Here is an 11230-nt window from a genome sequence, read left to right as displayed (position 1 = left end):
GGGTGAGTACTTTTTAATAATTTAATTACTGATTTTAGCGATATTTTTTATTTATTATCATTTATAGCAATACATATTATGTATTAAAAGTGAATTATGCATGCAATATAAATGTTTATGAGTGTTTTAAAATATATTATGTTTGTTTGATAAGAAATTGACACAATGTATTATAAATGTATTAAAATATGTGATAAAAGGAGCGAGCTAAATAAATCTTACCTGAAAATGAGTGAGATTCAATTCTTTTTCCTTCTTTTATAGAAAATAGTGTCATATCAGCTGTCTCACTAGTAGTGCCATATAAGCTACAATAGACCGAAAGTTGTCACTGAATTTAGAGCTAAGTAGTTACTATAGTGTATGAGAACTCAAAACTCTCTCTTGAATCTAGCTATGCTGTTACATCTTATAGGCACTGGGAATTCCTGACTTCCAATCCTAACTCTTAGTCGCGTATTGCATGTGAATGGAAGAAGTTTATGTGGCATATAAGCCCTTCCTTTCGGTTCAGCCTTAGTAGCATTTACGGTGTATTATCCATGAATAAAAGTTGTACTATATGTGTTTTATAAATTATTCTTTGTAATATGTATTATAAATATATTATAAGTGTCCAGTAAAAAAATTGTTATAAATGATAAATATTTTCACAATATCGCATATCTATTAAATTTCCCTATTATATAGTACATAGTATAATCCTATGGAAAAATTACTTAAATACACAACTTATTTTATCATATTCTCTAAAATTTTCTACTATTTGAAAAAATTACAAAAATCTCTACTCTCTTCTATTCTCGAATATATCACTTTACGTGATGGATCGGTCGAGTACATCAGTTTACATGATGTATCAGAACTTTTTGAGATATATCCGAATTCCACTAAATATAAAAAATTATTATAATTTAAAAATATATATATATAATATAATTAATTCTTAACACGAATTTGTGTAATCCTTCTTATTTTCCAACCACTCAAATCGCACGTCATGGTACTATTATACCAAGATATGTAGACCCTAGTTGCTTGATTTAAGGCTATAGTACTTAATGGGTCGTAGCCATCAAATCGAAATCATTCTGGGCCATATGTGGAGAATCATGCTTACGCCCACTGTAAATAAAATACTTCATCTTCTCTTTTTCCAAGAAAAACATTTCAGTGGTTCGTTTCTTCTAAATAATTTAGGGAAACTTAAAAGAAAGCACTTCAGCATCCTAATGCAATACAGCTATATAATATATATATGTTTATAGTAATACTTACTATTTACACAGAAACATGATTTAATAGAAGGGAAAAGGGTAAAAAGAAAATACTCATCTACTAACCAAAACATGTAATTTTATTTTCCATTATGTTTTTGAGTCATTCATACAATTATCGTTAGTAAATCATGTTATGTTGACTTTGACCCAATGAAGCTTCTGTTCAACATAGTAAAAGATAGAATGGTAATTTGAACTTTTTTCTAAAGTATTATGACGTGTGAAATTCACTCAATCTATGTTAAGAGGGGTTAAGGATAATAACAAGCCATTTTTTTTAACAAAAAGGGTAAAAATAAACCCAAAATATAACAATCTACTAATACTATTCATGATATTTTTAAAAAGGCAGAAATTTTTAAGGAACTTTATCTTGAAATGTAAAATGAAAATATTTATCACAGTTGATGGGTAATTTTGGACCTTATCCCTCAAAAAAAGAATTCATAGGATGTGGTGTTTTACACTCACTCGCTACATCAGCATCATGTCATAATTAATTTTTATACTCTTTTTCTTTTCATTTTTTTAAATAGTAGTTTACACTAATTAATCCTTTATTAACCATTAAAATCCTTCAATAATTATATCTTTTTCATCACTAAACTTCACCTACTCCATCTCATCTCACAAAATATTTATGTCAATTTTGAATTTCAGATACTTTTTAACTTTCTATGTAATGACTCTAAAGGTTATTTTTGGAAATTTTTAAAAAAAATTATTGTTTCACCCCTTTCGATAATTGCCCCGAATCTTATTTGATCAGTTTATGAAGTTGGTTTTGGAACTTCTTTGGAAACTTGTGAGTTTTTGGAAGTTTTAGAGTTTTGAAGCATTAAGTTGTTAAAAAAATTGTTTTTCGTGCCAACCAGATCTACGAGTCTGGGAATGAAGATTTGTCAATTCCATCAAATCTGGACTGTGAAATTTGATATAGGAGAGCTGCCGGTTTCAAATTTGGAGTTGTTTTGTGGATTTGAGGTCTTAAGATGGAAGTTATGGAATTTGTAGCTTTTGAGTTGACTTTGGTCAACATTCGAAGTTTCGATGCGCGGAATGAATTTTAGGCCTAGGAGACGTCTTAGTTGATTTTTCATATTTATGTATTAAATCTAGATTTACCTCTTCGTTCTGAAATTGGGTTTTGGGTTGTTTTTTATCCAGTTTTTAAAATTAATAATTTGGGTGGCTTTGTACTCATCTTCTTATTGTAAATTCATATTTGAATAGACTTTGTTGATTCGGAGACCCGACGAAGAGGAAAGGCTAAATTTTGGAGTGATTGTGTGCTTGAATTGAGGCAAGTGAATTTCTAAATCTTAGTTAAGTATGTAGAATCTTGTATTTTCTTGCTATATGCGTTGGGGAGTAATAGAAAATTGGCTACATTGTTGAATTGTTCAAAATGTTGATCCTAATGATAAAGAGGAGTAACAAAAAAGCCTATGTGATGATAATTTGATGTGTGCAAAATTATGAACGAATTGAGTAATGATATCTATTCATTATTGATGAGATAAATCGGTTAGTGGAGAGAGGAGAGATAAATTGTGATTTGTATAAAAAATATACAAATCATGCGAGAATGACTTGTTATGCCTAATATAAATAAGTTTAGTGGGACTCAAAATTCAGAGCAAAATTCATTAAACTGTAACCATAAATTCATTATTAATTGAAACTATAATGTTATCTCATATTACAGTAGTAATATTTGTCAATTTGCTTAATTTTTTCAAATTTTTATATTTTTTTGAAACAAGATAAAAATTACGTCAATTGCTGAGATTATTCCTTCTCACTGAAAGGATTTTTTATCCTCAAGATTCGCACACAAAACCTACAGAAAATAATCCATAGTTCTTTTTTTCCACATCCATATTTCATATTTGTCTCTTTCAATTTCAAGGACAAAATTATTTCTCTTCTAGAGAATATCCCAAATGAATAGGGTCGCTCATCAAGGCTATCTATGTAAAAAGGTTTGGTTTTGATTCTTAGTTTGACCTTTTGCCAATATAGGATAAGAATTTCATCACTATCCAATATAGTTGTCTCCAAGGTCGTTGGCAAAATTGACCTTGATAATAACTTTGGGTAACAAAGAAAAGACGACTCTCTATAGTTAGTATATTTTCATTTGGACAATAATAAATTTAGTATAATTTCATAAATAAAATTCAGAAAAAAAAAGATGTGTACACAGACTTTATTAGTACCATGTAAAGACAGAGAAGTTGTGTTTAAATGAAATAACTAGGAAATGGTGAAAAGAAAGAAAAATACTCAAGAAATAATGCTTGCAAATTTGCAATCCTCTTCATGAGTAGATTGAAATTTGATATTTTATTCACACCAACACTACATAATGTCAAATTCGCAATGCTCTTCACTACAAAAGGGACAAAATGCAAATAAAAAAGACAATTAAGCTGGCAAACAGATAAGAATGTGGGGGAAAAAGCAATCTAGACAACATTTTCAAAGGGCAATGTGGATAACAATCAGACAGAAGCCTTCTCTTCTTTGTCAATTCACTCAACAGCCAATGGGACAAGTTCAGCCTGAATCAAAACAAAATAGAGAAGCTCCATTAGCAGTTGCTTTAGACAATTGGAATAGTGCAGAAAGCAGAGAGACTTACCAGCTTGCGGAATTTGAGAGCATAAAACATTTCAAGATAGCGACGTATTTCAAGACGATCCAGCTTGGAAACGTGCTTCCAGAATCCATAAACAGCAGCCAATGTCAACAGCCGATCCGAGTAGATTTGCCATGTGTACCTATAAATTAGCAGCAACGGGAGATTAGAATTAATAAACTCAATAATGATCATGTGGTAGGACGAAAAGAGTCGAAGCTTACTTCTCCTGTATACGCTTAAGGCCACCCTCGGAAATAGCTTCCCAATGTGAAGGGTCTACCTTACATTTCTCGAAGAAATCAGCGAGAAGCTCAGCAGCCTGATCGCCATGGTATGGATCAATTTGGAAACCAGACTTCCCGTGAATGATGATCTCAGCTGGACCACCTTGATTAGTTGCAAATGTAGGCAAACCGCAGCTCATGGCCTCAACAACAGTCAGACCGAAAGCCTCGTAGAATGCAGGCTGCACGAAAGCTCCCCTGGTGTCAGCAATGTACCTGTAGAGTTCTCCATTCCTCACACGGTTCATCTGGGAAGAAATCCATCGGAACTGGCCGTTCAAATTGTGAGTCTTTATAAGTTCATACATCTTCTTCATCTCTGCCTGCTCTTCCAAGTCTTTGGATTCCTTTCTTCTGTCTCCACCAACCACAACAAGGTTAACCAACTCCCTTAGTCGTGGATTCTTAGCATACCACTCGACGAGTCCAGTTAAGTTCTTCACACGGTCCAATCTTGCCATGGTGAATATGATGGGCTTATTCCTGTCCTTCAACACACACCTGATATAGGAACACAAATCAATTCAGTACAAAATTGTTTATATCAGTAAACATAATCTTCCACCAATATTGCAAATTATAGAAACATACAGGTGTTCTTCGTTCTCAACATCACTAAACAGCAGGTCTTCAATTTCAGGGTGAAAAGTTGTCAATCTCTTTTCCTTTTCGGAGTATGGGAAATAGAGATTCACATCAGCTCCTGGTGACACAATGTTGAATTTGGGGTCGAACACATCAATGCCATGAACAACTCTGTACAATCCAGGCATTGTGAAGGCCATGTGGCTCTCATATTGTCCAACGGTGTCCTTGCTAAAGAATTTGAAATTGATTTAGGATCCAAGACAATGAAACAGGAATAAGAACAATTTAAGCAGAGCATGGAATTGATGTCATACCTTCCTGCTATCTCCTGGAAGGTGCTGGTGATGATGAAATCAGTGTGATTCATTGCAATAAGATCAGCAGTAAACTGAGCTGAGAAGTGGTACTTCTCGTCAAATTTCTTCAAGTAAATGTCAGAATCGGGATATTTGGTTTTCTCCAATGCATGAGCAATGGTGCACTGCAGAAGGCAAAGTAGACGAAATGAAAGAGAAATCTTACAACTTCTGGTTCCAAATGAAAGTTAATCTTATACAGGTGACCAATATTACAGACCTGTGTTACACCTAACTTGTGAGCCAACAAGGAAGCAGCAAGGTTTCCCTCACTATAGTTTCCAATAATAAGATCGGGCTTAGCTTGCAGTTCTGCAGTTGTTTCTTTCCCCACATCCTAATGTATCAAAAGTCAAAATTTTAGTGAAAGTTATAGTGTTAGTAAGTACAAGATTAAAAAATGAATACAGAAAGGTCGCTTCACCTCAATGAAAGTCTCCATGTATGGCCAGACTTCAAAACGAGAGATCCATTTGCGAACAATGCCCTTCTCAGTCCTAAAGGGGACCCTAAGGATATGTGAATGCTCAGTTCCAAATACTTTCTCGAGTCGCTGACCACAAGTGGTACCAACTGCATCAGGCAGCAGCCGAGTAACCTGAAAATTTAAACAAAGATCAGGTGTTGTATTAGAACAAATCAAAATCCTGCATAATCATAATCTATAAGCACAATTTCTGAGAGTACGAACAATAAGAATACGCGGTTTGATATCAAGTCCTTGCTCCTTTATGCGCTTGAGCATCTCACGCTCCAAGGCAGGAACTTGATCCAAAATATAGACAACCTGCAAATTAAAGGAATATGAACTCAACACTTGCGACAATAGGTTTCAAAGGAATAAGACAAAGGGATCACAAATAAGCAGTGCACCTGACCACCAGTGTCGGGGTAACCCAAGACATTTTCCTGGGCGAAATATCCATGCGGTGAAAGTATAACCACATTGAAAACCATAGGAATTCTGCTAAGGAACTTCTCAAGAGTGCATGAGTCTGGAGCCTCGAGGATATCCAGGAGCATGCAGATCATCTCTAGAACACGCTCCGCAGTGTCACCCCAACCCCTCTCCAAGCCAATTTCTTGGAACTTGTGCTCAAATGCCGAGTATGACGTTTCTGGGGAAAGGGTGGTGAGGTATTCCTCAGCCTTCCTCAGGACTTTTTGGAGAGTGTACAAATTCTGAATTCTATCATTCAGCATCATTGTCTGCACAGAAAATGATAGATGGAACATGTTAATCATTTATTGGGTGCATAAATCAGTCACCACCAACTGGAAATTTGGCGGAGAAAGCCACTATCAGAAACACTAAATTTACCTTTCCCTTGTAGTGGTGGACTCGAAGAAACTCGAGAAGAGGGGTCATGCTTTCCTTGTCATGGAACATTTTGGCAGAGAGGTGCCTGTTGAGGAATTCAACTCCATTGCCTATTGATTTGGTGAGGGTTGGTTTGGGAAATGATGCAGTGAAGGGCTCAAAATCCAACTCAAGAACAAAGTTATCATTGGAGCTGCACCCAGGAAAATCACAACATTAATTAGAAAAAATAAGAACATGTTAGATAACTTATCATCAAAGTCGAACTTAAAACTTACGTTCCGTTAACAAGTTCTTCCTTGAATTGCAAAAACTCAGGCACAGTCAGCTCCTCAACAATAAGAGCATTGACATTCACCCGGATATATTCCCACACACCGGGCCTCAGACGAATGGCAAGTGCAACCCAAGGGGGCAAAACAATTGCTTCCTAGTATGACAAACAACATAAGAATTTTTCAAATGCAAACACAAACTGATACATATATGAGCATACTAAGACAATCAAATGCTATCAACTTAACAATAAACCAAGTTACCTGAGTGGATTTCAGGACTTCTTCAAAGGCATGATCATTCAGTTTGTCTTTGTCATCTTTGTGAATTGATTCAAACTCTGCCAAAAGCTGGTGAGGTTTCAAGATCCCTTTTCCGTGGCTTTCAATCCTGATACAGCCAAAAACAGCAAGAATAACTCATGATGTACTTGTTTAAACTATATCTTTGTTCATCTTTTAGGGGTCATTTGGTTTGAAGACAAGTTATGGTGAGATAGTTAACCTGAAATTGGTTATACTGAGATTATTTCTTGTTGACGATTTGGTTTGTTGTATTAAAATAATAACATGCATTACATAAATTCTAAGAATAAGTTGTTTGCATACCAAAATATCCTCCAGCTTATTTAGTAGAAAACAGATTTCAGGGACCTCAGGGGGATTTTGTCGTGGATGACTAATTGTGATACTATTATTTCATCGTCTGACAGAGATAACTTATCCCCAGACTAATTACTAATTCTGATATAACTAATCCTAGAATTAAGAACCAAACAAGAAATAAGGCAGTAGTAAGTTTTTATCCCAAAGACTATTTATGCTTGTCCAACATACCATATGAAACTGAGAAACAACACCAACTAAATCAAAAGGCAAGAACATTGCTCTAAGACAATACCTTGAAAGAAAGAGCAAAATTTCATTGCGATGAGCAGCTAAAGTAGCATCAAGACGTTCACGAAGGCTGTGAACACGAGTCAGAACACGTTCAGCCATTGCACCTGGAAATCCTCAGATGACTTTCAACTGTAAAAACACAAACAAAATACTGTTGACTCAAAAAATAATTAAAATATTTAGCATATTACTACTATCAAAAGAGCTGAGATTGCGGGGGGGAAAAGTCACCTAATCACCTAATATTCCAGTGATCTGAGTAGTACAAATTTTCAACCCACCTAGTACTACTGCTACTACTACTAAATACTACTCTCCATCTCAAATTAAGTGGCCTTACTTTCTTTTTAATCTGTTTAAAAAGAGAGTATTTTTATCTTTCTATATCTAATTAATTTTTCAGCTTCAATATCATATCCGACAAATTCAAAATTTTAAAGTCTTCCTTTATTTCATTAAGCTCAATACTTAAATCTGATAAGGAGAGAATAGTAAAACTAGCAGACCTACCAATATAATGACATGAGAGTTATCAAATAAATGCATAACTAATAAATGTGGCCCAATAAAAACACAACAGAGAGAACCTGCAGTCATCTTCCTATTATTAATAAAATATGTTAGTAGTCGTCTTTCACTGTTTTAGTTGAGAAAAACGCAATAAACAATTAAATAAAAACACACACACACACATATATATATATATATATATGATCAACAGGTACCCTTCATATATTTTATTTTAAAGGAGGAAAATAAAGTGAAAGAATATGCCAGCTAGCATTTACTAAACAACAACAACAACAAAATCTCCCCATATTCTTCGACATCTCACTGAAAAACCTAAAAGAGGAAGAACTTGTGACGAAATTCTATACAAAGATAAGATATTTCTTGAATGGGAACTACTTCTTTATTTTATTTTTAATCATTTAATATCTGAAAAAACAATAAAGGTAAACTGCTTCTTATCAAAAGATTATGTATCTCAAAGAATTTGATTAAAAGTAAAGAAATTCTAACCATCGAAAACTAAACTATTTGATAAGATGTACACAGAGAAACAAAACAAATAGGTAGAATAAAGAAACAACAGTTTTGAGTAAATTAAAAAGAAAAACAGAGCAGCACTAACGGGAGAAAAGAAGAAAACTAGTGAGAGAATTTTGATTTGTGTTAATAATGAGAAATGAAGAAAAAAGAAGTGAGGATTTTTTATTCTTGTTACTAGTATAAATATATAGAATTTTGATTTGTGTTTTCATCAACTCCCACCGGCCAAGTCAAATTATGTTTTATGTTTCAATGGATAATGCATTGATTTCTAATGGTGACGGTCACGAATAGAATTTTTTGCCAATTTGTCAAAGATTAGTATTTACTTGGAAAAAAAAAAAAAGAAGAAGGTGAAGTTAGAATTTGCAAACTATTATCTAGAAAAATCTTTTTTTCCTGGGTTTTGACTAGTTGAGGAACATACTTTTCTATTAAGAAAATAAAAATTCCCAGAATCTGATCTTTTTAACAGTGAACAAAATAGAATTTGAATGGAAACAAAATTCTACAAGACATAAATGAGAGTAATAGCTTTTTACCTTTTGAAGAAAAAGGAAGAGAGGAATATTGAATGAAATAATAATAATAATAATAATGTTAATGGAAGAAGTACAAGTAATGAAATGAACGGAGGTATGGAAATGAATGTTTCTTTGTGAATGGTGTGAGGAATAGAATGGTAGAGGTCTCCTTTTATACAAAACAAAAAGTGTAATTGTGTACGTGTCTTCTCTAATACAACTGGATCATTAAAATAATTACAAACTAAAATAGGGCCAGTGGACGATGCTGAAGACTTGAATAGTCCAACAACATCATTAATATGTAATGTCACTAATAAAATATATATTTATTTTTTTTATGAAGAAAAATATTTGTCTTGAAATTTATTTTTTTTAGAGAAATATTTTTCAAATTTTTTTTATCAATTGAACATGAAAAAGAAAATCAAAAAATGTTTTCTTCCTTCTCATACCAAACACACCCTTACGAAACATTTTGTCGTTCACGCAAACTTTAGGAAATATCTATTTTATAAGCTCGTTTGTTAGGATTCATATAGTATAATTCATTTGAATCTACACCAAACAAAACTTATTATGATTAATTTTATTTCATATTCATCTAGTTTTGTTGAATGAAAATGTTTTGACATGCATGATGCATGTACCTTCCTTCTCAGTTCTGTGTCCATTTTTGTCTCCCAGTTTTCACAGTTGTTTTAACCAAAACCACTTTTGGTGCTTCTGTATTTAACACTAATCCAATGGACTCATTCTTTGTTTAATAGTGGTGGACCCGACCCGTACGTTTCGTTAATGATGACTATAAAACCTTTTTTATGTCAATTTGTTGGGGCTACTATATTTGATTTGTGCTTAGGATTTGACCTTTTCTATTTTATTTGTTAGTGTGTTTTACAATAATGGCAACTCTTTATTACTTGCATAGGGAAAATAAAAGTTAATTGAGGATAATACTATGCTAATGTTTTGGTTGTACTGGATTTATTGGTTTTTCAAAGGTTCCTATTCACTTTGACCTTATAATACGTGTATTTTAAATTGAAAGAATAGATTTTGAAATGTATTTCCTTTTCACTCATATTACACATATATTGGATTCGACTCTAAATTAGTTTTGTCATACTGAAAAAAACTCATTAATTGTTCTGAAAATTTTCTACAATAAAAAATTACAACATATATAATAAAATTAAATTATTATATATATAAAAGAGATGTTGAATTTCTTTTCACTCTTATGTGTGTTTTTTTTATAAATATTTTAAAAATTCTGATTTCGCTACTTGTACACTCACATCTTTTTTCATTTTTAATATATAAAATTTAGGTTAGCATTTGGCCATAAATTTCAAATGCTTTTCACTTTACTTAGAATTTACAGAAGATGGAGTTGTTTTTTTATTATATTTTGTAAAAAATAATTGAAATAATATTCATGTTTGAAAGTATTCAAATACATTTCAAAAAGTGAAAAGTTAGTTAGAAAATACAACTTCAAGTTGAATTTAAAATTTTCATCATCAAATTTTTAAATAAAGTGAAAATTGTTTTGAAAAAAATGTAAATTGTTTGAATTATCGTATACCATGTCTTTTTGGTTCGTGGGTTCTAGAAATAGGGTGCTGAATTATGACTTTGTTTCTCTCCTCCATTTTAGGTACAAACCATATCCAATCCACCAACCACCAAAACAAGATAAGAGGAATTAAATCACTATTTTTTGTAATAATTTTCAACTGAAAAAAAAAGATTGAATATCATGATCAGAAATAGAGAGTAAGATATGCAGTCCAAAGTACTTTTTTGGAAAGTTGTTAGTTCTAATTTTACAGCTAACGACCAATAAAGAATTTTGCAGCAATAATAAAATTATCATCATTTTATATATAGTGGCATTAATAAAATATGAATATTTATAATTAGCATTTTATATAAATACTGCTAAAAATTTTAATGACTCCAAATATAATGACATTAACTCAATTACCGCAAAATA

The 11230-nt window shown here is 32.5% G+C and overlaps 1 protein-coding gene across 1 annotated transcript; it reads right to left on the bottom strand.

Moving 5' to 3' along the window:
• Nucleotides 1-3566: 3566 nt before the first annotated feature.
• On the bottom strand, nt 3567-9379 carry LOC129892571 (sucrose synthase). Its single transcript, XM_055968150.1, has 14 exons — nt 9247-9379; nt 7653-7780; nt 7016-7142; nt 6755-6906; nt 6477-6669; nt 6029-6364; nt 5847-5942; nt 5580-5753; nt 5376-5492; nt 5114-5280; nt 4803-5027; nt 4149-4712; nt 3928-4066; nt 3567-3847 (listed from the first exon to the last, which is right to left on the bottom strand). Exons 2-14 carry the CDS (start codon nt 7748-7750, stop codon nt 3818-3820), a joined length of 2418 nt encoding a protein of 805 aa, XP_055824125.1. The 5' UTR covers nt 7751-7780; nt 9247-9379; the 3' UTR covers nt 3567-3817.
• Nucleotides 9380-11230: the final 1851 nt, after the last annotated feature.

Source organism: Solanum dulcamara, chromosome 6, assembly GCF_947179165.1.
Source record: "Solanum dulcamara chromosome 6, daSolDulc1.2, whole genome shotgun sequence".
Lineage (NCBI taxonomy): Eukaryota > Viridiplantae > Streptophyta > Magnoliopsida > Solanales > Solanaceae > Solanum > Solanum dulcamara.
The sequence above is the reverse complement of the archived record's forward strand: the minus strand, read 5'-3'. Positions and strand labels throughout refer to the sequence as shown.

Excerpts from the sequence above, each read along its gene's own strand:
- LOC129892571 (XM_055968150.1), bottom strand. The coding sequence starts at position 7,750 with ATGGCTGAACGTGTTCTGACTCGTGTTCACAGCCTTCGTGAACGTCTT. Across the intron at positions 6,670-6,754 it reads GAAGAACTTGTTAACGGAAC|CTCCAATGATAACTTTGTTC; the intron begins GTAAGTTTTAAG and ends TCCTGGGTGCAG. Across the intron at positions 6,365-6,476 it reads TCCACCACTACAAGGGAAAG|ACAATGATGCTGAATGATAG; the intron begins GTAAATTTAGTG and ends TTTTCTGTGCAG.